Here is a 26,969-nt window from a genome sequence, read left to right as displayed (position 1 = left end):
AGATTCCGCTGCTCTTTCCCGCCTGCAGTTGTCAGACTATACAACCGGAACATTGGATAGTTGGATAGATTGGATTTGATGGATCGGCACGAACAATAGTTCAGGTTTTTATTTTGTGCAATGTGATTCACACGTACAAATGTCTTCTCTTGCATGGTATTTTTCTTTATTTCCTACATCCACTATTGCTGCTGAAATAATGCAAATTTAAGTGTGGGACAATTTAAAAAAAAATAAAAATAATAATAATCTTAAAACAGGCCTGGGCAAAATTGAATGTATCATAAACACCAACCATGAAAAGCTAAGAAGAGCGTTGTGTCAAGAGATTAGAAAAAAATATATAAAGAAGCACATTAAATATCAAAGCTACAAGAATATCTTAAGGCATCTTTATCTTCCTGTAACTACAGTTGTACACATACGCAGATGTTTTATGTGACTGTAGCCAACCTCCCTGGATGTTCCACAACAAGAAAGTGAATGATGAAAAAATAAATTGAAGAGGTAAACTATATGAATTGTAACCATAGAGTTGTCCAGTGAGTTGTCCAGAAAGTGGACAATATGAGAGACAACTAAGGAGGGACAGCACTGATGAAAGCAAATCATAAAGAAAGCAAGACGGGAATTTTGCAAAAAGGGGAGAATGTCTTTTGGGCACATGGTGACAAAACTGGCTTGGTTAGGTTCTGCGGCAGCTTCGCTACATGTGTGCAGGGTACGATGAAATAATGGCATTTTGGATGAGCTTGGTCTCAGTCGCATGTCATGGATCTCCCAATAGCATAATGGCCCAAAACGCCCAATGGTTTAAAGCAAAAGCAAAATGTCTGACCATTCTGTGTGCTGTGCTGAAATAATTACCATTGAACACCTGCGCTAGAAGTCAAACCTGAGACAAATTGAGCAGTTTTCTCATGAGGTGTGGGCCAAAATACTTGCTGACAGGTGCAGAAATCTCATTGACCGTTACAGAAATCGTTTGATTTAAGTTACCATTTGGGCTGGGGGGGGGGGGGGGGGGTCGTATAACTGCCTAACTCGAAAGTCAACCACAAACATTTCTACCTTAAACTTTAATTAATAATGTTAAAACCAGAACATACGGAAAGCAATCTTTGGCCACTTCCGTTTTCTGTTGCCGACTTCCTGCCAATGGAGTCATTCTCAAAAAATTAAAAAGATGCCTCGAGTTTGCTTTAAACTAAAAAGGATCAAAAGTTTTATGGAATTACTTCAAAGCGGAATTAAAAGTGGATTCAATAATAAATGATATACCATTACGGTACAACTTAAGCAGACTCCACGCCAGTGACTGAACAATTTCAACTTTTTTTTTTTTAACTGAGGGAACTGATGAACTGCCAAAACAATAAGAGGAAACAAATAAAATATGTGATGGTTTTCTACGTTTGTGACAAAAATCATTCTTCTGTGAAGCAATTTTCACATTTTAAACAAGTTTCAAATCGCAGCAACTGTGAGATAATCATTTTATTTTTGTTTGTTTTGTTTTATAGTTGAGCTGCTGATTTTTTCCCCTGTGGCATAATTTCAGTATATGTAACAAGGTACTTAATACAGAGTCTGAATTCTAGAATTGTGACAATAACAAAGAGGTGAAGGACCTGGACATCATTATTACACAGGTGACATGCGGAAACGGTCAGCAAAAATAATCATGTGCAAATGAGACATAACTCAAATAGAATGAATGAAATGCCCGATAAATCCAATCTTAATTCCTCTGACCGTAAGTGAGACACGCAAAGACTTTCTTCCCTATTGTCCTCTTATTTCTGCTGCAGGTTGTCAGGCAACAAGCTGTTGTCTCCGTAGATACATTCACGACAACATGTCACATTTCTAAGCTGTATGCTGAGACGGAACAATGAAGCGGGTCCATTTTGCACATAACCAAGTCAATATTCATGCTTGATAAAATATTGGTTTGGTCACCATCTAACTGCTCATTATGGGCTGAAATTAATTTAATAAATATATAGACTAGGAATCATTTCTTTAAGTGGAATTATTTCCTTGTATGTCAAAATATATGTATTTTTATTTTTATTTTTTACAGTGTGTCAGTATATGATTGTCAGTCACAGGTTTGATCGCTTGATATTTGTGTGCTTTTCCAGTCACATTCATCTCAAAAGCAACAAACAAGCAAATGAGTTGAAAACTGTCTTGTATAATAATCTGTTATTCTGCGGAGAGAAAAAAAACATTCATTGAAAATCTGTTTAACGAGCGCATGGTGAATGTGACCACACTTACTACTGACAGTATCTATTAGCGAAAGCTTTGATTTGTGCTTTGCAAGTTAATTATTCACCGACCTAAATTCTAAAGGCAGCAGACCCTGAAAATCAGGAAAAAAAATGAAAACAACAAGGTCCAGCCTCAGCCAATATTCCTTTTCATCAACTAAAAGACCCATCTTATTCACAGAAAAGAAAAAGAAAACATTTATTCACAGGTTGACAGATCGCATCTCGACTGTAAAGGTGGACACACATGCACGGCAAAACAGGGTGCACCCCAGTACCTTTTACCCTCACTGCTCAATCAAACATCACATCTGTCTGCCCCTTAGCACCAAACACTCTATCCAACATCAGGTTTACATGGCACGGTGGACATTCCCGCTGGCTGGTTCACTTTCCTGGTTCCCAACATATACTTTAGCAGTTTGGGATCTTCACAACTGTAGCCACCAAAACTCCTCAGGATAAAACAGGATAACAATAACAAAATGAGATTGAAACATAGGATGTATATTCTTTTCTCCAGTAGAGGAGGGCCATTTATAAAAATTTTGCTAATCTGTCATCCGTCAGCACCCTGGGTACCCCCTTCTGTCTTCGTCAGGCCGTCATTTTTTCCAAACCAAACCAAACTGTAATCATCAGACCGTCAGACCTTTATTCTATTTTAACACTTTTATTGCCGAACGTATCCCCCCCCCCAAAAAAAACCCTACAGTGCCAGACAATTTCGAGCATTTTCACTCATCTTTCAGGACAAACAGAATATTGTGTGCTATGACTGCATAAACATGGTGGATAGTACCATATGAAAGATTGGATTCCATTCTTTCATTAGAAAAAAGTATGTTTCGACCTCTAAAGTGCTATATAAATAAAGACGACTTGACTTATTCTATTCTTTAGTAATAGGTCATTTGAGTGACATCACGCGAAAATGGAAAAATTGAGGAGAAAATTTTTTGGGTGAAGATACATTTTCTGCACAACAGTGACTTTGACACTAATATTTTTTGTTTAGTGATGCTCTGTGAATTAGATTTAATGTGACAAACGCTTTGATCAAACATTCTATTTCCTAAGATTCGTCATGTTTTTATGTCATTTGATGCCCGGGAGCCGATTGAAAAGAGATACAATGCTGCTATCTGTTTGCCAAAGTTAGTGGGTGTTAGCACAAACCAACGCTGCACAAGACCTTGTACTGCCAATAGAGAAAAAAAGTAGTTGACGTCAATTGACGTTGTTGGCCGGTAAAAGAGTCAATCACGCTTCCGGCACTATTTTAGAACCCGACAGACAGAGGTAAGCATTCCGTCATGCCGTCATTCGTCACTCGCCAACAAAGTGGGAATCTGCCAGTGACGGACTGAGAGATCCATCGGTAGTTGACGGACAAAAACCCACTTCAGTCAGTGCTTAGTCGTTTTGTTAAGTTTCTGATCATTCGTCGGCAAAGCGGGCGTCTGTCAGTGACATAACATACTGTAATCAACGTTAAAAAGAAGAAAAGATTGGATTCTTTAAATAGGACTTTCATTTAGCCAAGACAACACAACAAAAACTCAAACTATAAGACCCACTCTGACCTATGATATTGGAGAAGGAAGTATGCCGTTTTCGTTATTAGCTATTTTCTCTTGTAATCCAGGTTACTATTAGATCCTAGTAAGGGTGTGAATTGCCTCGTACCTGGCGATTCGATTTGTAACACGATTCATAGGTCACGATTCGATACCGATTAATCCCAATAAGAATCTATAAATTGATTATTGTGATTTTTTTTAACTCAAATTTAGAAAATACTAATCAGTAAACTTGTACATGTACACTGTAGGATTTGTATGAAAATGCATTTATTTATCTGAAAATTCAGGCCACTGCATTTAATAAACAGGGTGCAGTCTGTTTCATGTTTCAACAGCACTGAAATAAAATATTAAGGCTCAATGTTCCATTAATATAACATTCTTCCATGCTTAATGTGTGAATCCTAACCCTAAATTAGACGTTTTGTTAAATATTCCCATAAAAAATTGATGTTTAAAAATCGATTCGGCCGTATGTCGAATCGATTCGAGAATTGCGCGCTGTAATATCGCGATATATTGCCGAATCGATTTTTTCTAACACCCCGAGATCCTAGAAAAATAAAAAGAGTGACCTAAAGCCCACATCCCACTGAAGGGTGTCAGGGTTCGTTCAAGGTCGCAAACACGCTTGCCAACCGTTTTAATGTCCGCAAACACTTTTTCTTGCCGTAAGGAAGTTTTGAGTATGCTACCCTCTGAATGCTAAAGTCAGAGTACAGCAAACAGTTGCAATCCAGTCAAACCTTTTGGTCCTTTACGAATAATGTGGAAAACAATCTGCAGGCACTCAGGCTTGATTAAACACACAGAAATGGGACCTGGCATGAAGTGATCTTTAGCACCTGAGAAGCCAAACCGTGCTGAGAAAAATGATGTATAGTATAACCTTGTTTAAACCACATTTGCAAGAAAATAAATTGTGATGACTGAAAGGAGAATCAGACCAACAGTAGTAATGGTACCCACACACAGCACAATAAATCATTTTAATATGCTTGTCTGGCTCACAAAAACAGGCATTTGTAATTGCACCTATTCAGTATTTAATCCTGTCATATCAGACATTGCCGCTGCAACAAACACTACGGCACCTTCAGAAAATCATTCTTCCCCGAGAAGGCATAGTGTATGATGAATTCTGGCAACAGCGAAATAAGTGTCGTACCTTGTCAGTACTGATTCTTATAGCTTGGAGGATTTAATAAGCACCGGAATGGAAATGAGCTGCTGCTTTTCATACCATCTTTAGATAAAATTGACTTCACTTGCCTTTAGTAACGGAAAGCAAAATATGATCTAATTGCATGATCAGGGAGGAGTTCCACCTGTTCCTGCTGACTGTTAGGCCGCGTTACAAATAGCCAAGTGCTCGACTGCGCTAATATAAATAATCCTTCTCACTCTCTCTCTCTTTGCGTTGCTATTCAATTCAAGAACGAGTACAGTTGTTTTGACTTTAACACGAGTCATCTCTTTGCACGCTTGTTTGTCTGCCATCTATCACACATTCTACACTGACATCGGATCTCGTCTGCTGTATCAATATTTGAGTCAATCCACATCACCAGACGTGAATGAGGGCAAATTGGATTACGTCACATAGATTCCAAATCTAGACGTAAAATGCCATGTTGTCAATGATTGTGTTCGTGTTATCATTACAATCGAATTAACAATATTTACAGATTGATGAGGTGATGACACACTGATCAGATTATGAGCCAACACACAATAATATAATGCAGCACGCCAGATGGCCTGACAAAAGACTTCACTTCCGACGTCAAGCCTTCCCCTGCGGTCAAGCTGCCAACCATGCGAGGAGGGATGCAGGTTTCAGGAGCGATACATTTCAAACTACAATGACTGCTGAATTAAAAACACATAAATATTCTCAATTTACACACGGAGGATTAATTTAATTCATGTATTACAGTCGCTAGTCTCTGTTGCCATTTTAACTCTTTGACTGCCAAAAACGTTAAATGGCGTTTAGTAAAAACCTACGGCGGGCCGCCAAGGACGTTAAAAGACGTTCTCCAATTTTATTTTATTTTTGGGGGGGAAACAGGTGGAGGAAAGCCTTGGCCAGCTGTGGTGAAAGTTTCAAGCAGATCTAGTTAGCCTAATGACTATTCTTGGCCCCTAGATGGCAGCAATGACTCTCTTTTGACAAGATTGGGTAAGCGTCAGTAGAAGACGTGAGGCGGAGCTAGAGGGGACAATGGCTGGGGAAGGGAAGAGAACATAGCGACCAGTTGCAAGCAGCTCACACTTGGGAATTTTTTTCAAAGACGAAAAGCATCGACCAACGCTAAAGAGCACATTGATGACGACGATGATCATCATCGATGATGATGATGGTGACTCCGAGGTTGGAAGCATTGACGCGGCAGTAGAAGATGTGAGACGGAGCTAGATGGCTGAAGAAGCGAACAATGGCGACCGGTTGCAAGCGGCTCACACTTGGGAATTTTTTTCAAAGACGAAAGGCATCGACCAACGCTAAAGAGTACATTGATGACGACGATGATCATCATCGATGATGATGATGGTGACTCCAAGGTTGACGCCGAAGTTGGAAGCGCTGACGCGGCGGCTATGACGACGTCATAAAGGTTCACGGGCAAGCGATGCTAACACCGGAAAACGCGGAGCACAAGCGAGCACGCTCAGGCGGACGTTCAATCGGACGACGAAGAGTGCCCCGAGTCCAATGCATATTCATCGGAGGAGTGGGTGCAGTCTGCTACTTGCTATTCCCCGGAAAAAAAGGCAGTCAAGAAAGTGTAACGTCTGCACGCGAAACGGACAATCGAAGTGAAACGTATCTGTTGTGCAAATCCTGCTCCGTCTCCTTGCACGCAGGGCAGTGTTACAAAAAGAAAAACTGTATTTGAAACATCCACATAATTGTAAATAGTACCACAGTTGCACACATTTGTAAATAGTTTGCGAAATTGTTTTGTCAAATTGTTACACTGTTGAATGGAAATAAACGTATTTTGCAATCTAAAAACACTTTTTCATTGTTGGTGGTGGTGTATTACAGAAGTAAAGCACTATTTAGGTGTTTGTGGCATCATTCATGGACAAAAAGAAGTGTAGAATTCACTAGAGTGCATGAAATAACATCGTTTCACAAAAAGCTCTTTTTCTCCGCTTTTTGTTTCAAAACAGAGCATTTCGGTGAAACTAACCATTTTCTATTGTTGATTACCGAAGAACGGAATAAGGTAGAAACAAACTTTTTTTTCTGATGAAAGATGAGAGTCCAATCTTTCATTTGGTAGTATGTGTGTTTCCATAGTCCAAACACAACATTTTCTGTGGACCTTGAAAGTTCAGTCAAAATGCTTAAATTGGCTGGCACTGGCGACATCCCGTTTCTGAAAACGTCTGGCAGTCAATGAGTTAAGCATTAAAAAAAACATTGATAATTGAGGCATAGCCTCAGGCTGGATTTGCACTGCTTTGACCAAGTGCTATATTCGATTATTTTTTTAGACTGTATATTTCAAGTGACCCATTTCTGTTAGTATACACTAACTGAACTCATGAAACAGGCTAAAAAAATATATTACTAAAAGGGCTCACGTTAATGATAAAAAAAAAAGGTGATCTGAAACAGCTAAATACTGGATTATTTACCCCCATATGGAAGCGGCCTATTTCTGATTTGAGGATATCCAACTCCATGTGACTTTTCACAATACGCTATAATGACACATATCGATATTAAAAGAATACAATCTGAATTAGGTGTCAAAATGGATTAATCAACAAGTAATCAAATTGAGTATCAAATTAATCAACAACTATTTTAATAATCATTCAGAGGCACTGTTGTTAAAAGCATTGTTTAACTTCAAATTGTCTCAACCCTCCGATTCCAGCCTCTCAACCGCAATTATTCTCGGATTTCTGTAGTATGTAAGACATTTGGAAACATCTGCTTTATGTAAGAGATTTGGAAACATCTGATTTTACTTTGGAAAACAATGACTGAACCAGTAATCAGTTTCAAAAAAGGTTAGTGAGTACATGAAACCCTCTCGTGTGATATTGCTTAAATCAATAAACAATACCACATTAACTCTTTTACTGCCAAAGACGTTAAATGACGTTCTGCAAAAACCTACGGAGGAGCGCCAAAGACGTTAAAAGACGTCCACCCATTTCTTTTATTTTTATTTTTTAAACGGGTGCAGGGAAGCCTTGTGGAGCTGTGCTGAAAGTTTCAAGCAGGTCTAGTGATCCTAATGACTATTTTTGGCCCCTAGAGGGCAGCGATGACTCTCTTTTGACAAGATCGGGTGGGTGTCAGCAGAAGACGTGAGGCGGGGCTAGAGTGTTGAGGGGACAATGGTTGAAGAAGCCATAATGGCGGTTGCAAGCAGCTCACGCTAGAGCCGTTTTTTTCAAAGACGAAAAGCATCGACCAACGATAAAGAGCACATTGATGACGTCGATGATCATCATCGATGATGATGATGATGGTGACTCCGTGGTTGGAAGCATTGACGTGGCAGTAGAATACGTTAGGCGGAGTTAGATTGAGGAGGAAGCGGACAATGTTGCAAGCAGCTCACAGTTGGGAATTTTCAACGCTAAAGAGCACATTGATGACGACGATGATCATCATCGATGATGATGATGGTGACTCCGAGGTTGACGGCGAAGTTGGAAGCGTTGACGCGGCGGCTATGACGACGTTATAAAGGTTCACGGGCTAGCGATGCTGACACCGGAAAACGCGGAGCACAACCGAGCACGCTCAGGCGGACGCTCAGGCGGACGTTCAATCGGACGACGAAGAGTGCCCCGAGTCCAATGCATATTCATCGGAGGAGTGGGTACAGTCTGCTACTTGCTATTCCCCGGAAAAAAAGGCCGTCAAGAAAGTGTAACGTCTGCACGCGAAAGGGACAATGAAAGTAATCTGTTGTGCGAATCCTGCTCCCTCTCCTTGCACGCAGGAGAGCGTTACAAAAAGAAAAACTGTATTTGAAACATCCACATAATTGTAAATAGTACCACAGTTGCACACATTTGTAAATAGTTTGCGAAATTGTTTTGTCAAATTGTTACACTGTTGAATGGAAATAAACGTATTTTGCAAACTAAAAACACTTTTTCATTGCTGGTGAAAGCGTTTTACAGAAGTAAAGCACTGTTTAGGTGTTTGTGGCATCATTCATGGACAAAAAGAAGTGTACAATTCACTAGAGTGCATGAAATAACATCGTTTCACAAAAAGCTCTTTTTTTCTGATGAAAGATGAGAGTTCAATCTTTCATTTGGTAGTATCTGTGTTTCCATAGTCCAAACACAACATTTTCTGTGGGCCTTGAAAGATCAGTCAAAATGCTTAAATCGGCTGGCACTGGCGACATCCCGTTTCTGAAAACGTCAGGCAGTCAAAGAGTTAACAAAAAAAAAAAAACGTGATATACTTTAATGAAAAATATATAATTTTTAATCTGATTATTCAATTAATTGATGGAATAATTGATAGATTAATCTATTCTAAAAATTGTTTTTATAGTGACAGCTGTAATCTGAATTGTATCACTTGAACCTTGCGGTATAAATCCGTCCTGATGATAATTTGTCTGATTCATGCAGATAAAATCAAAACAAAAATTAACACAAATAAGATAGAAAGATAGAAAAAAATGCATATTTCTCCAAGTCACTAATTTTCAAAACCATTTCTCACTCTACAAGGGTTTTTGTTGTTGCGACTTGGCTATCACCACAGTGAGTCACTTGCATTATTTGTTTGCCAAAGTTATTACACTGGATGCCATTTCTTATGCAACTCACCCATTTTTTTGTGTGGTCATTTTTATTTTTTAAATCTGGGTTTAGGACAAGAAATGGCTGGATTTGGGGGCGTCAACTAGGATTTAAACCCATTCGGTATCATCTTCACAAACGGCAGCAGCATGTACCACTACACTACCAGCGCTCGCTCGCAGTAATTAACTGCAGTATTCTGACTGAAATAGAAGTATTTTGCTACATTGGTGATGCTTTTACACTAAGTAGAACAAAGTAAGTCCATGAGAGGCAAGAAGGAGGAAAGATTTACACTCTCTCTTATTCTAGCTAGCACATATAATAATCCTGCTGTGAATCACCTCTTTGTGTACGACAAACCTAGTGACCGGTGTTTCAGCAGAAGTGCCTTGAGAAATGTCCAAACTAAAAAAAACATCAAATAACAATTAAAATAGGGGCTAGCGCGTCTTTTGTGCTCCTCCTGCAAAGCCGCAAAGAGGAAGCTAAACATTAGACATGACATATATTTTATGAATGACTGTATTTGACGACGGGGATTTAAATAAATCAACTAAAATAATACTTGTTTTCACTCACTCTAATTAATATTTAACGAACTCTGCCTTGTTTCTAATCATCACGCTGGCTCAAGCATAAGCATGAGCGGAACGGCAAAGTGCAAATGATCATTTTGCAAGTTCTAACATGAGTGAATAATGTACACGAGTCTCCATAAAACCTCATTATGAATCTCTGAGGGTATGCTCAATCTGCTGCTCCAATTTTTTTTTTCCTTTTAGATTTTGCAGAGAATGAATGAGACTTACTTGCACAGCCATTGGTGAAAGATTGCATTTCACTGTGCTCATTGACGAAAAACTAACTGAAGCGAACACCTCATGTCTCTTTTACTCCCCACACAAAACTGACTGTTTACACCATAGGTGTCATACTCCGGTCCTCGTGGGCCGGAAAACTGCAGGTTTTGGCTGTTTCCCTTCTCCAACACAGCTGACATATGATCAGCTCATCAGCAAGGTCTGCATAAGCCTGATAACGATCCTGCTGATTGGAATCAGCTTGTGTTGGAAGAGGGAAACCTCCAAAACCTGCAGGACTGCGGCCCTCGAGGACCGGAGTTTGACACCTATGGTTTACACAGAAAGCTACTCTCATCAATTATTGCTTTTTTTCCCAACAAGTTATTGCAGCCCTAATTCAATGATTTTGCATACCACCACACTTTGACAATGACAGACAACTTATTTTGTTGTATGAATGGCAACAGGTGGATACAAAGGGTTGATTAGGCTTACAATTAGGTTCACACTTGCAGCCCAATTACGATTTTTTTTTTGCCCAATATCTGACACGTATCCGATTTTTTCGTGCAGTGTGGACAGGACAATTCCGAATTTTCAAATCCATCGTAGGTGTCTTTCGTATGTGGATATAAACTGGATATGTGTGCAATATGTCAGCAGTATGAACGCTCATCCGTATGTATTAGACGGCTTACCAAAAGTATTTTTTTATTTTCTTATGAAAATGTTCAACTATAACTGAAGCAACTATACAACTGATCATTCATTAAATTAAGTAAATTAAGACTATGATTCTACCAAGTTGGGAAAAAGTTAAACAAAACCTTGTAGTTACAACCGTTATCAACAGCATGACGGGAGATGTCAGAAATCCTCCCAAGACCTCCGTTTAGCAAATATCAACGGAATAACTGCTTATGCAATGCAATCACTCAGCTGCTACGTTATTTGCCTTTGTCGGAATGGTTGGCGAGAGGCTGCTGAAATACCACGGGGGAGATGCATTTACATTCCCATGCCGTTTCAAGGTAGTAGAGCTGCTCAGATTAGCGAGATGAGGGTAAACAACAGACAACATCCAGTCATCAGCTGCAGTTTACAGCGTGGGAAAGGGAGTGAGTTTTTAATTAAGTTTTGTAAAGTAATTAAAGACCTAGTTGTTGAGTAGATCAGAATTTTATGCTGACTAACCCTCAAATAGGAATTACACACCATGCTTAGATGTAACACCTACAGGTATTAGCCGGGGGGAAAAAGTGCAGTGGAGCATGCATTATAGTCTTGTATTAAAAATTAAAAATAAAAATCAGGGCGAGACACTCCAGGAAAATATGAATGGAAAAAAAAATTATTTGTATGCCAAATTGAATTATGTATTTTCCCTAAATGGTGCTTTTCACTGCAACATTACCCTTAAATCAACATGAATTGATGGTTTTCATGCACAAAATAATCACATTTAACAAATGTCAACACTTGAGGTCTCTTTCCAGGGGAGATCAAAGCTGAAGACATTCCTTACCCATCTTACAACTAGCAAAATCTGTGTTGTCTCCCCCCAAAAAATGAAAACCAACTGGCTTGACATGTATACAGTACCACACTACATCTGTCAGGTTTGTGCACAAATTATTTGTGTCTATGTGTATCAGCGTGTGTTGCATCAGAACGCACCCCCAAAACGGCAACACACACGTTTTGGGGATTTAACAACACTGTGAAATTTGCTAGTTTGTTATGTTTTACTAGGTACAGTATAATCCAATCGCCTTGGACTTAGAAGAGTTCATTCCTATTTAAAAACTCTCTCAACGCCAAACTCATGTAGGCCTTAACTCTTTCACTGCCAGACGTTTTCAGAAACGGGTTGTTCCCAGTGCCAGCCGATTTAAGCATTTTGAGTGATCTTTAAAGGTCCACAGAAAATGTTGTGTTTGGACTATGGAAAGACACATACTACCAAATGAAAGATTGGACTCTCATCTTTCATCAGAAAAAAAGTTTGTTTCTACCTTATTCCGTTCTTCAGTAATCAACAATAGAAAATGGTTACTTTCACCGAAATTCTCTGTTTTGAAACAAAAAACGGAGAAAAGGAGCTTTTTGTGAAACGATGTTATTTCATGCACTCTAGTGAATTCTACACTTCTTTTTGTCCACGAATGATGCCACAAACACCTAAATGGTGCTTTACTTCTGTAAAACGCTTTCACCAACAATGAAAAAGTGTTTTTTGATTACAAAATACTTTTATTTCCATTCAACAGTGTAACAATTTGACAAAACAATTTCGCAAACTATTTACAAATGTGTGTAACTGTGGTACTACTTACAATTATGTGGATGTTTCAAATACAGTTTTTCTTTTTGTAACGCTCTCCTGCGTGCAAGGAGACGCCGCTGGACTCGCACAACAGTTTACTTTCACTTTGTCCGTTTCGCGTGCAAACGTTACACTTTCTTGACCGCCTTTTTTTCCGGGGAATAAATAGCAAGTAGCAGACTGTACACACTCCTCCGATGAATATGCATTGGACTCGGGGCACTCTTCGTCGTCCGATCGAACGTCCGCCTGTGCGTGTTCGGTTGTGCTGCGCGTTTATGACGCCGTCATAGCTGCCGCGTCAGCGGTTCCAATTTCACCGTCAAGCTCGGATTCACCATCATCATCATCGATGATGATCATCGTCGTCATCAATGTGCTTTTTTAGCGTTGGTCGATGCCTTTCGTCTTGTAAGTGTAGAGCTGCTTTGCAAACGGGCACCACTTCCTCTTCAGCCATCTAGACCCCCCCCCCCCCCCCCCGTCTCCTACTGCCGCGTCAATGCTTTCCATCCACGGAGTCATCACCCTCATCATCATCATCGATGATGATCATCGTTGTCATCAATGTACTCTTTTAGCGTTGGTCGATGCTTTTGGTCTTTGAAAAAAACGGCTCGGGCGTGAGCTCCTCGCAACCGGTCGCCATTTTTCCTTTGTTTTCCATTCTGATCTCCTGCTCGACGCTCTAGCTCCGCCTCTACTGACGCCCACCCGATCTTGTCAAAAGACAGTCATCGCTGCCCTCTAGGGGCCAAAAATAGTCCTTAGGCACAACAGACCTAATTGAAACTTTCACCACAGATGCGGAAGGCTTCCCCCCACCCGTTTCAAAAAAATAAATAAAAAATTGGATGACGTCTTTTGACGTCATTGGCAGCCCTCCGTAGGTTTTTACTTGACGTCTTTAAACGTCAGTGGCAGTGAAAGAGTTAAAGGGGAAGTCAATTCAAAAATGTAATTTACAATAATATGTTCTATGCACCCCACTAGCCTAAACATGCAATTCTGACTAATATTGCATTTGTGGAATATGAAATAAGCGTCCAGATCCATCCACCACATTTTATCCATGTCAGGTGTTGGCCATTTTGCCACTTGCTGTCGACTGAAAATGACATCACAGTTGCTCAAAGCTCAGGTAACCAATCGTGGCTCACCTCTTTTCTGAGTTTGGTCATGTGAAGGTCAAGCTGAGCTGCAATTGGTTGCTTCCTGAGCAACTGTGATGTCATTATTCGGTTGACAGCACGTGGCAAAATGGCCGCCCTCTGACATGAATAAAATCTGGTAGATTTGGAAACTTCCTTCGCACAAATGCAATGTTAATCCGAATCTTGTGTTTAGACTAGGGGGGGGGGGGGGGCGCATAGAACATATTGACAATTTTTGACTTGACTTTTCTTTTAAGTAAACATATCACTCGATAGTGTCGCTTTAAAAAGCATGACCACACTAAACAAACACACGCATTTCATTTTTTTACAATGCCATTTAGTGAAAATTCAAATGATGCCTTTACTGTATAACAGATCTGCAAAAGTGAAACCTCAACTTTTAACATGTAAAGGCTTGTAAAATCCAATTACGTTTTGTGAAGTAAGAGGCCACACATTTAAAAAATATTAAAATTTAAGTGGTGTCAATGTTTTTTCAGTATCTATGTGGATGACTGAGCAGATCTTTAAACTTTTAACATCATATTGGCGGTTGATGCCATTTAAACTTGTCACAATTATTATTAAAATATGAAATGCATGAGGTACATTAGTGACATGACATTTAACACCTCCCCCCTCAGTCATTAAAGAGGGTATTTCAAGAGTGCTCTATTGTTACTAACGCATTCATAACAGCCTTGTTAACTTCTGCTCATACTCGTATGAGCGTTAACAATGTTAAAATGTCATTTAATAAATGACAGTTCAGTTCATTTGGGACTTGAGCTTTGGAAACCAGTACTGGTGTATCACATTTCAAGTCCCGCTGCAGACAAAAGCAAATTGCAGCTCGTGAAAGAGATTCTAGTCTGCTCCCCGACTACTGCTGATGTGCCTTTGCGCAAGACACCCAAAACTCAGCTCACCTCTGGCTCTCTTAGGTGTGCAACACAAATATACAACAGGATAAATGAAATGTTCCAATTTGAGGTTAAGTTTATCCGTCCTACCAATCGCTTGTCCTCATTAGGGTCAAACTGGAGCCCACCCCAGTTGACTTTGGGCGAATTGCAGGGCAGGGGTAACAACATCACAGAATGAGAATGACTTTGAAGGTTCTACCCTAACAACTCGCGTGTACAATCCCTGATTTTCCCATTAGTTAAAACACGTACAAAAGACTGAGAATGCAATCAAAAACAGAAATCAAATGGCATTCAAGTGAAAGAACCATGCATGAAAAAGTGAAAAGAGCCTACCTTCATCTCTCTCAGAGTCCTTTAAGTGACCAGAGTAGCGGATCCGAGGCTGAAAAGGATTCAAAACGACATTAGGCATGTCAACTTCAGCGAGTTTTGTGATGACATCATTCTTTTGCTTGGCAAAAACCTGGGCAGCATGCAAACATCCCAACACCTCGCGTGCACATTTTCCTTCAGATTAGCGGTTCGGCTCCAAATACAAAAACACACACGTTCCCAACAATACTGTGTATCCGTGTTGCAAAGTAAGCCGTGGCAGGATGATCACTCTCATACCGAGTTGCCTAAAGCCGTTTATGTAATGGACTGTTTGTGTGTTATAATCCGTCAGTTTGCCTTGTGGAGCGAAGGGCACATATAACCTTATTGGTCTGCGCAAATGCAACGGCGATGTAGTACTGTAGTTTTGGGTCAAACAAACACACTCTGTATGCTCTCTCACACACACACACACGGTGGGGGCAGCGTGCAGTCTGCCTGCACCGCACCGACTCCCAACACTAGAGCAGCGGATGACGCCATTTCTGTGGCTGACAGTCGGATACAAACAACCACAGCGCTTCATTTGGACGTGTACGCAAGCAGCGCATCCAATCCACCCGGCACTTATCAGGCGGAGAGCCTTTAAACACCAACACGAATGATATCGCTTTTAAATGCAAACTGCTCGGTGGCGCTTCGCGTTTCCTTCCTCCGCCGACTCGGCGAGTCGCTCGATAGCGAAAATAGAGCAGTGATAACACTCGCTTGTCACCGAGCCGAACATTTAAAGCCGTGTCGTGTTGAAAAAGAGACGCTAAAGGCGTCAAGTTGGTCAAAGTGTGAGCGGCCAGGCGTCCAATTAAAAAGTCACTTTCGCGGAATGAGCTCTTGTTTTTTTTCTTCGAGCGACATGTCTGCACACTACTCGCTTGCTGACAAAGGAGCAAGCCCTACAAACGGTTCGCAACAAGGTCAGCCTAATGGCGACTTGACATAGTAGCGCTAATAACATTAATGTCGTATTGTTAGAAGAGGGAACCGAGGTCGCCGTTTTTATCCGACATACGCCGAGGACATGGAGTCATCCGCCCCAGACAAGCAGCTCCTAGTGCCGATACAAGTGAGTGAGCGAGTGAGTGAGTGAGTGAGTGACCGACCGGTCAGCCTCGAATATCTTCTAAGGAAACATCGAGCTCTCTTTGTCAAAATACCACCAAGGACACGGCTAAACAGGAAAAATTCCAAAGGGGAGAAACATCATCGTGAGAGGGGACTTTCGTTTTTCTCTAAATACAAGGTGGCCCATTCTGTCACGACTTCGGAAGAACTGGTGTGGCACTGCAACTGACAGCCACGACGGGGGGAAAAAATGTCGTTTAATCATTGCATCGACGCCAAGCTTCGCCCTTAGTGTTGTCGTGTAAAATCACTTTGACGCCTATGAGACTACGCTCGACGACGAGGATTCCTCCGCTCAACAACACAAAACGCTGGTTGCTCCCCCCGGCAGCCTTGGAACTATTCAACACCGAAAGAACCGTCTCACTCGCCTTAAGGTTGTTTGTTTACTGCATAACTTTGCGATCGAGCTGACCAGAGTTGTTTTTCGGCCATTATCCCGGTGGATTCATTCATTCCCTTGTAGATCGTGCAAAGACACACTGCATCACCAGTAAACAAGTTAGCGAACACGCAGTCTGGCTAGTTAGAATTGAAAGCAGGGCAGCGAGCTAGTCAAAGATGTTCAAAATAAGCCATGGCTTTTGTCGAACAACAGCAGTCTTACTTACCTGGGCTGTCAAGTTGAGAATCGCGTCCGTTTTTCGACGAAAGTGTGCTAGTAATCCATAGGAACATTTAAGTGGTGACTAGGGGAGGTTTCGCCGTCGCTCGTCGGCCCCAGGTTGATGTTGAACACGGCTAGATAAAGTCGTTTTCGCAGAGCACTGCTGTTTGCCTTGTTGAGAAGCTTCTCCAGCCTGCCTCTTTCTCAGATCCCCCCACCCCCAGCCTTCTGAGTATGATTGACGGGCACGTTGATCACCGCCCTGCCATTCCTGCGCAATCCAATTGGATAATAACGCCATAGGAAACGCCTTACTTCTCAATGATTGGTTTATAGTGGAGGAAAAAAATATCCAAGGCAATCCATACGAAATAAACGTACCTACTGGTTACTCGATTCAATACAGAAAATAAAGAAAACTACAACACCCATGTTTATAATAAATGGGTGCGTTCGTTTTAATGTAACATGTGTCCCGATTCGTTATTCTTTCAGTCCAGATGTCGCTATCGGGCAATGGTGTGGTGTATAAACAATACACATTGAGTTCGACGCGAATATAAATGTAGCTTCAGCAAGCTAACTATTCTGACAGCAGGCGGTATCTACCCACTAGTTCCGGAACAAGCACAGCACAACATCCCATTAGTTGGCTAGTATTGTGGATTACTACACTGATATCATTTACCGAACTTGGCAATTCTGTCGTCTATACCCCATTCGACCAAAGTATTGCTTTTAAAACCACACAGAAATGCGCGTTGGCGGCTCGTCTGTGTTAGCATGCTAACACAAGTCAACTAGCCGTGCGGCTAACAGGAACGGCTAGTCACCATTCGGATATCACAGAGACAACCAAGGTAGGTAGAGCTGAAGACTACACGGCTACACTTTTTAAATTACAGTCGTGACTTTTCAACGCTCTAGCTCACCTGGAACTCTGAACAGGTCAGTATAAGCCGTAAAAACCTAATTATGAATTTTAAATAGGAAGTATGTTCAAAATACTCTAGTCTTGAACGAGATTCTGAATTCAGACGCTTCCATATATGTAACCCATTTTGCCTTTCTCGAAATAATCATTACACAAGGAAAATATTATGTACTGCTGGCTGTCTTTATAATGGTTTTAATTTTGTACTCTGATCATCCACTGATGGTAAATGACTAATCGAGTCATTTTTATTTTCTTATCGTATTTCTATTAAATCATTTGAGGCTTAAACTGTTTCGAGTATTTCGTGCGCTAGAACTGTACTGCTTTTCTTGATGCATTCTTGCTTGTTGACAAAACACATCCAGTCGTGATCAGTTATTATCCATTCGTTGCATTTCTCCAAGTATCCAATCAATCAATTTTTTTGTAATTTGTTCTGATTATGAGTATGTGGTGAGTGTAAGTAGGCCTACTAAATTATAAATAAATAAAATATCAGTGGTGTTCACATGTTGTGTAATCATTATGCTGTAATGGCTCAAATACGCTAGATGCTCAACAAGAGCACCATCATTCAGGTTAATGCACATTTGACCCCCCCCCCCCCATTTTCATGAATATATTTCTCTTTTTCTTCTCACAACAAGACTTCAAATACTTTTGAAGTGATGGACGGTGATCCAGAAGCGGCCTCAGAGCGAATTCTCCTGGAGCCATACAAATACTTGTTACAACTGCCAGGTGAGTTCCTGTCCATCTTCAAGAACACAACCGTCACTGTGTGTTGGAGCTTTAATATATTAAGTGAGCCCTGGATCATAATGTTCAGTCAGATCAATTCTGTATAAAATGATATTATTCATCTAATATTGTTTTTTTTTTCGGGGTCCTGCTGCTACCACCTACCAGTTAATAAACACTGGTCGCCCCCCGTTTTCTTAGCTGGTTGACATTCATATCAAAGAGATTCAAATAATCAATCCAGTTTTCATTATTGTCTCCTCAGGAAAACAAGTGCGGACAAAACTTGCTCAAGCATTCAATCACTGGCTCAATGTTCCAGAAGACAAACTGCAGGTGAGTAATTGGAACAAAAATACTTAGATATAAATAGTAATTGCCCAAACGACAAGACATCTTTTAAATATCCATAAAATAGTCCAAATAATCATGTTATGTTATGTTGGCAGTACAAAAGCCCACCATATGCTGGCTACCATAAACCCAGACGCATAATACGGAGCCATACTCGTACTGTATGTGTCAGTGACGACCAAGAGCAATGCAGATGGTGCGGTTGCACAATTGAGAAGCAGTTTATATTTGGTCATAAACTTCCTCTCAGCCCAAATCCGTTAACATCATGAGAGTCATTTCTGTAGGACAAGTAGCAGTGTGAGCGGTGACATACAAAGGCTCAACCTAAGAAAGAAACACAACTCTATCTTATTACTTATTGGACACATTTGGTTATGTTAATTAAAGTAAGAATCAATGCTAGCTTCACAGTTAAATGCGTCACATGCCACAATCAGCCGGCAAAGTCAGATTTATTCTACCCTTGACTCGCTTTGAATTGCCCAGAGGCTGATTAGTGCATGTTTTGTGGATAACAACTACAGCAGGGTTGCTGGAAATCGAGCCACAGTGTCAATATTTGGGTTTATTTTTATATTAAACCTGACACAACCCACCAGCTAAAGCACCAAAGAGGTCTTTATGAACAGCCGTCTGACATTATGGCACAAGATAATCCTTTAACAAATTATGAAAATGTTGCTTTTGTTGTCTTTCAAGGTTGGGTTCAAACACACTTACAAGACACGTCTCTTAACTTACAGCTGTTGTAAGTTGTATACAATTTAGGGACGACATTTAAGGAAAGGAGAATCACAGTACTTTGTGAATGTATTTTGGATAATGAATTACTGGTAATGACTCGCTTCAATGTGATCTCAAGGCTTGCAAGTCAATCAGACGCTTCTGTTTTTCTTTAAATTACATTTGGATGAGCTACTTAGGATTTATTCGTTTTTATTTAGCACAACCATTTTGCTATCATCTTTGCAGTGGCAGTAATTAAAAACGAGTGCTCAGCCCACTGCCAGTGAAACGTGACACAAACGTCGAGATCTACTCTCTTAGTCTTACAGCGGACAGAAGTGAGCTGCTTGTCAGACACGGTTAAGCTTGCGGTTCAAAACAGTTTTTTTGACCTCATAAAATCTTCATGTACGTCAGTTTCCCATCCGTCCAACAGGGGGTGCGCTTGAGCTTTGAATGTATTGTTTCTGTTGTGAGGACTTGCCTTACATTTATTTACACTAGCAAGTCCCTCACATATCAAACACAGTTAGTGTGGGGTGGTCAACCTCTCCTTTGTTTGGATTTGAAAATAGCTTAACTTGTTAACTCATTCACTTCCATTGACGCCTAATTTTTAATAATCTTTTATTTATTTTTTAAATCGTGAGTTAATGAGGGATTAGTTACAATGAATTTTAAGCACCTGACGCCCCAATTTTCAATAATCTTGTCTTCTTTTTTCTTTTTTGAAAAAAAAGAAAAGATTAAAAAAAAAAATAAGGGCCTCAGGCGATTAGAATTTGTAATCGTAATTAATTGCATGACTTTACTAGTTAACTCAGGATTGATCACAAATTTGACATTTGTTCTAAATGTATAATAAAAAAATCTAGGTTTTCATACGCTTGTTAACAAAAGTGGAAAAAAATGTTAAACTAATAGAAATAGTTCAAATGATTTTTTTTACGTTTATAACCGTTAATGGCAGTGAATTAATTCAAAAGAAAAAGAAAAGATAAAAAATTTGGAGCATCAGGCGATTTAAAATTGTAATCGTAATTAATGGCATGACTTCAATAGTTAATTTACGATTAATCATAAATTTTGTATCTGTTCTAAATGTACAATAATAAAATTCTAGGTTTTCATACTCTTGTTCACAAAAATGAAAAAAAAATGAAACTAATAGAAATAGTTAAAATGAATTTTTGACGTCTATAGCCGTCAATGGCAGTGAATGAGTTAAACAGTGTTAATAACATTTGTTTTTGTTTTTCAATTCCCGCCCTCCCCAAACAACTCTTTAATGGTCATATAAATGTAGAAGTTAAATGTTATCTAATAAAACTTAAAAACAAACAAATGTGAACTTGTTAAGACTTAACAGCTGACTGGTTTCTTTTCTCTTTTTTTTTTTACATTGGCTTGCCCCTTTCGCCATGTTGTCCCGAGCAGCCATGACAGAAACGTGTGTGTGTAATTTAGCAGCATATTCCAATTTGTGGTCCATCACCATACGTTACTACCTCTTTTAGTTCTGCGGTGGCCCGACAAAAATAAAGAGAAAAACATGAAAGCAGTTGATCATAGCACACTGAACTGCGGTTTTGCATATTTGCGCGCACAGTTGTCCTGGAATGTTGGTAAAATAATTTTTTATTATTATAATTTTATTAGATGGAGAAACTCACATCATGCTGCCTCATATGTAACCTAATGTGTGTCCCACTTCATACATCCTTTTCTGTTTGCACTCCATGTGACCTCCACACGTTCATATTATAAACAAATCTGACTTTAGTCCTCTGCCACAAGCCTTATAATTCCAATTTCGGGGAATTATGGCACAGCACGCCCCCCCCCCCCCCTCTCTCTTTGCGTGGCGCTCGGTAAACTCCTGCTGAACCCATCACGCAGACTGAGAGCACTCCTCTCGGCATCATTAGCGCTTTGCTGCCAAGAAGGCGCCGCCATGGAAACAAGTGTGCCTTCAGATAGATGAAGGGAGTGACATCGGTGTACTGTGTCATTCATTTGGACATCGACGGTACATAATGTGTAATATGTGCTTCTTGCGCCCCTTGTTCTGTTCTCGCTGGCATTGCAGAATGGTTATTAGCGTCACAATGTTGTGTATTTCAATGGCCCGTGTACAGTGCTCAACAAATGAATCCATTCCAAACAGAAAACCTTTCCTTTCAGAATCAATATTTTCTATAGCATACATCAAACTACCAATTACGCCATCATTTATGCTGTTTTGAGTCGGAGCCTCTGTAAGACATCACTCAGAAGTGAATGGCAGTCGCATAACGTGTGGCTACTCCTAAATGCTGGATGCTTCAATAACAAAAAATATCCGTTTTTACTCAGTCGAGTGGAACATTGCAAGTTCCACTCGACTTGAGTCCGATTGTATTGCAGTGGGCCCTGAAATGGACCAAACCGCTAGTTTATTCTTTCCCAGAATATAGTGGTCAGTCATTTCGTTATGGCTGTTCGCATACAAAATCGCACAAAACTAGTTTGCGTAGTGGCATAAGATTATGCCATCAAGCAGCACGAGTAGGGAGTTGGTGTTGTTTTTGTATTTGATTGTTGTATGAACAGAACACAGGACCTCCTGTACTGTCTCGGTCCGAGGCGAAGGGCATGATGCGTTCCATCCGCTGCCTCGTCTGGTACGACTCTGCTTGTGCAGCCTCCCTAAATGACAAAAAAAAAACAGCCTGCTCACGACTGACTGCCCCAAACTAAATTGCCTTGAATGCATTTGTTTGAGGCGAAGACATTGTCTGCATTGTTAATAGATCACTGTTTGTGGCTTTTGCAAACTGTGACGTCCACAGTCGGCAAAGTGTGGCGCTAATCAATGACGACTTGCGAATCAGTCAAGGCACGCAACACTTTGGCAATGGCAGTCTGACTAAGCACATTCCATAGCAATTGTTGCTGCCGCTCTTATCTTAGAACCGTTATTGATGGAAATTTTGAATTTGCTGTGACGGCATAGGCGGTATTTGCCATTTCTAAGCCAATGTCACTTGACTAATTGGAGGCAACTGACTGTCACTCAAAGATTACACCAATGGTGTGATTGACAATTCAACATGTTCAGTTTTAAGTTATACTAGAGAAGTGGTTGTCAAACTATTGTCTGCAAAATAATTTATAACAAAAACAATGTATCATTTTTTTTTAAAGGGAGGCATACCTCCATATAGATACAGTTGTGCCAATAAAACCCTACTAAACCAAATTGAGCCAGTTAAAAGCTCTGAAATGATTGTGAGATAGCACATAAAGGTGACATCCCCGCATGTATTGAGCATTTCTAGTGCTTTCTTACTCTTTTCTAATATAAAGGTTGAAAGAAAAAAACACATGGTTATTAGGGGTGTGCCCAAAAAATAGATTCTCATAAGAATCGCGATTCTGATTTAGTACGATTCAGAATCGATTTAAATGTCCCAAAATCGATTTTATTTCAATTATTTTACACTGTCTTCCCCTTTGTTTGTGTGTGCCTTTATTGGGAGCGCTGTTCACGTTGTACCCGATTTGGCCACTTAGGGGCAGTGTGGTTCCACGCGATCTGATACACTGTTAAGTTGTAACCACATTAGAGAGTAGAAGGAAAAAGTCACAATCACGTTATTCCAATAAAAGTTGTTTTTTGCAGCGTGGAGCCGAGTGATAAAAATGCCGCGAGTAGCGTGCTAATTAGCATTAGCGAGTCAGACTGGAGTAGATCATTACGATTCCTTGAACATCTATAAATTGAAGCAAAAATCATTGTCAATCAAATCATTTTGAATCAAAAATAGTTCTTAATCGAAAATTGATTCCGAATCGAATCGCAGGCCCAAAAATCGGAATCGAATCGTGAGACATTCAAAGATTCCCACCCCTAATGGTTATGTTGAAGTGGCGTTAAGAGTGAGGGAGGACTTGGAAACGTTCTCTTCCCTGCATCTAAGGTGTCCCTGGGCCCAAAACTTTGAGAACCCCAGTCCAAGAGCATACAGTAATGTGTAAAGTGGCTCACTAGGGTTTCAGGGTTAGTGAGAGGTTGTGTTTTAGGCGGTCGTGGCCAGCTGCCTGACCCACTGAGCCTCTCTTTGTGCAAACAGCTCTCATTCCCACCACCAGCCATCAAATCACAAAGCCAGCAGTTGACTTACTACTTTGTGTCGTTATCCTCTCAGAGGAGAAGATAGTGTTTCATTTTAGTAATTTAACGTCAGTGTAGACATTTCCAGAGAAACTTTTTATGGATTAAACCGTGTTTTTTTTTTTTGTAAGGTGATTTGTATGGCCAATTATGTTAGTCTGATACAGTTGTGCTTTTAAATGTTAAAAAAAAATGACTGATTATGAGGAAAACTTTTATTTTGGTTTATGGTCAGGTGAAGCTATTTGTTGTCACAGTTTTTAACCATCACACAGGGTGGCCATTTTGTATTGTATAGCTGCTTACTGTCACTAAAAATGACATCACACCCGTTTTCTGGGTTTGGTCATGTGACGTTTGCTAGCCCTTTAGGCACTGTGATGTCATTTTCAGCCACCTGTGTGTCAGTTCAAGGCCAAATGAGATGGATATAAAAAAAACAAAATCAAAACAGGTGGGTTTTTCCGCTTAATTAATGTTTACACATATGAAAACATTAATCTGAATACCGTGTTTAGACTAGTGGGAGCATACAGAACATACTGCAGAATTCTCACTCTCATGTTTATATTTTTCTGACACCTTTTGTCTTCTAATGCTAAATAAAATGTTTTTTTTAGGAGGTGATGAGGTGTTTAGTCGGCATTCATTTACTGACGTGTCGACGTGTAATTCATTCAGTCACCATTTGACGTGTCAGCCCTTGAGTGAGAGAACATGTAAACATGGCGCCCTCTGCTGTATACAAGTTGTAGCGCATCAACAATGTGCCTCTATGCGCCAAGTCCGCATGAATGAAGCCGTCACTTACTCGAGTTTGCCTTGTATTCCTAATTCAGGTGATCATCCAAGTGACCGAGATGTTGCACAACGCCAGCTTGCTCATAGACGACATCGAGGACAGCTCCAATCTGCGGCGCGGCTTCCCCGTGGCCCACAGCATCTACGGCATTCCCTCGGTCATCAACTCTGCCAACTACGTGTACTTCCTGGGTTTGGAGAAGGTGTTGACGCTGAACAACCCCGAAGCCGTGCGCGTGTTCACCCGGCAGCTGCTGGAGCTGCACCGCGGCCAGGGCCTGGACATCCACTGGAGGGACACGTACACCTGCCCCACCGAGAACGAGTACCGCGACATGGTGCTGCAGAAAACCGGGGGTCTCTTCGGCCTGGCCGTGGGCCTGATGCAGCTCTTCTCGGACTGGAAGCAGGACCTGAAGCCCCTCCTGGACACGCTGGGCCTCTTCTTCCAGATCCGCGACGACTACGCCAACCTGAGCTCGCGCGAGTACAGCGAGAACAAGAGTTTCTGCGAGGACCTGACGGAGGGCAAGTTCTCCTTCCCCACCATTCACGCCATCTGGTCGCGCCCGGAGAGCACCCAGGTGCAGAACATCCTCAGGCAGCGCACAGACAACCTGGACATCAAGCGCTACTGCGTGGACTATCTGGAGAAGGTGGGCTCGTTCGCATACACCCGTCAGACTCTGCGGGAGCTGGAGGCCGAGTCTTACCGTCTGATCCGGGAGTTTGGGGGGAACCCGCAGCTGGAAAGCCTGGTGGAACTCCTCAGCCGCATGCATCAAGAGGCCGAAACCGAGTCCAATACCGAGCAGCACGTCGGCCGGAACCACTGACCACACACCCCCTGGTCACTCACCGCACCTGACAACCTGCACGCCTTACATTCAAGAAAATGCTCATGTTATCGCAAAAAAACAAGACGAAGAAACTCCAACCCGCGTCCTGCCTTTGTCCTCGCTGTGTCGGAAATGTGTTCGGATCACGCTGCCGCTGTTCATGTTTTAATAAACACTTGAATCGGGTTTTCAGGCCAGGGGTGACTATCACGATGCCACTCCGCAGGAAATTGTAGTGTTTGCTTGTAAATGTGAAATATTCCAGGCCTGGCTCAGGGTCTTTGTGTGCTGCAGACATTTAATTTCCAACCACGGCCACGTACGCTATCATCATTGCGTGAATGAGGTGACGTTTTAAAAGCCTTTTGAGTACCTTGAAGTCAGAACGGCGCTATATAAATGGAACGCCATTTGCTTTTTAACCAACTGAGTGTTTTGCTGAAGTCCATCTTTAAAGCATGTAGATGTTTGGAGTGCTTAAGAGACACGTGGCTCTCATTCATCGAGCCGCCACCGCTCAGAGAAAACCTCAAATCGTCGACTTGTTATGCAACATATTGCGATTCCATTTCAGGATGTTTGTATGCTTTTCTCAGTTTTTATCCATTGCACTATGGCACAAATTCACATTTATATCTATTAAATACAAAAATCTTCAACAATGTGTCAAGATTTGAGGTCTTACTGTCTTCAGTTGTCAATTCAGCTTTCCTCTAAAACCTGTGAGCAGAGAAATAGCGCCATCTACAGGGTGTCACCCTAATGAGGATAAGCGGCGAAATACATGTTTTTCATTAAAGCCATCACACAAACTACAAAACACTAAAATTCTGTAAAAAATAACTTTTCATCACTATGATCGTGAATGCGTTGCTGCACTGCACACGGGTTTTATTACATTTATTTTATTTTTTTTACTTCCAGCAGCAGCAGCCGAATCAGAAAACCTTGAGTGAATTCCAGGCTGGTTGCTATGGACATGGCTGCTGTTTTGCTGCAACTGAAGCCTGAACTCCTTCAACCCCTGCCTGTGTCTGTTTCATGTCTTATTAAAGCTGACATTCTCTTCGGTGGTGAGCCCTCTTCTTGTCTACAGGGTAGAATTCTCAAAATTGTGTGCATTGATATCTAAAAGGCATTTTGTTTTGCTCCTCTGAGCAAGTGTGATCAAATGCAAATACATTATGACGCAGCAGCAGAAGAGGTGACTTGAGTCCATCACAATCACTCATCAAAAGCCCACACCAATCATATTTATTGTGTCATGGATGCGGAGATGGATTCTCTCCACTCCCTCGAGTGAGAGCAAGCATGCTGTTGTTTGTGTGGGAACCGATAAACCCATCAGCCCCGCCCACCCCTTCCAAGATTTGGTTTATTTATGATCAGACTGCTTAACAGGGATGGAGATTTTTTTTTT

At 41.0% G+C, this 26,969-nt stretch overlaps 2 protein-coding genes across 4 annotated transcripts in view; one reads left to right on the top strand and one right to left on the bottom strand.

The window, feature by feature from the left end:
* The window catches only part of arid4b (AT-rich interaction domain 4B), a 54,772-nt gene extending 37,566 nt beyond the window's left edge, over positions 1-17,206 (bottom strand). For both annotated transcript variants that reach the window (XM_077581697.1, XM_077581698.1), the window contains exons 1-2: positions 16,997-17,206; positions 15,222-15,270 (exon numbers count right to left, since the gene is read on the bottom strand). In XM_077581697.1, the coding sequence (XP_077437823.1) occupies positions 15,222-15,227 (6 nt within the window). In that variant the 5' untranslated portion in view covers positions 15,228-15,270; positions 16,997-17,206. The remainder of the gene's footprint in view (positions 1-15,221; positions 15,271-16,996) is intronic.
* Positions 17,207-17,525: 319 nt separating this feature from the next.
* Positions 17,526-26,619, top strand: ggps1 (geranylgeranyl diphosphate synthase 1). 2 transcript variants are annotated; one of them, XM_077582897.1, is made up of 4 exons: positions 17,526-17,852; positions 18,577-18,670; positions 18,936-19,006; positions 24,749-26,619. In XM_077582897.1, exons 2-4 carry the CDS (start codon positions 18,598-18,600, stop codon positions 25,544-25,546), a joined length of 942 nt encoding a protein of 313 aa, XP_077439023.1. In that variant the 5' UTR covers positions 17,526-17,852; positions 18,577-18,597; the 3' UTR covers positions 25,547-26,619. The 2 variants fall into 2 exon arrangements, with proteins under 2 accessions (XP_077439023.1, XP_077439024.1); XM_077582898.1 differs by having other exon boundaries at positions 17,526-17,940.
* The last annotated feature ends 350 nt before the right edge of the window (positions 26,620-26,969 follow it).

This window comes from Vanacampus margaritifer, chromosome 12, assembly GCF_051991255.1.
Source record: "Vanacampus margaritifer isolate UIUO_Vmar chromosome 12, RoL_Vmar_1.0, whole genome shotgun sequence".
NCBI lineage: Eukaryota > Metazoa > Chordata > Actinopteri > Syngnathiformes > Syngnathidae > Vanacampus > Vanacampus margaritifer.
Note: the sequence above shows the minus strand (reverse complement) of the source record. Positions and strands in the feature narration are given on the sequence as shown.

Bases quoted from the DNA above. Each gene is read 5' to 3' on its own strand.
- ggps1 (XM_077582897.1), top strand. From the start codon at position 18,598: ATGGACGGTGATCCAGAAGCGGCCTCAGAGCGAATTCTCCTGGAGCCA. The intron at 18,671-18,935 runs GTGAGTTCCTGT...TTGTCTCCTCAG, and splicing joins ATACTTGTTACAACTGCCAG to GAAAACAAGTGCGGACAAAA. The intron at 19,007-24,748 runs GTGAGTAATTGG...TTCCTAATTCAG, and splicing joins TTCCAGAAGACAAACTGCAG to GTGATCATCCAAGTGACCGA.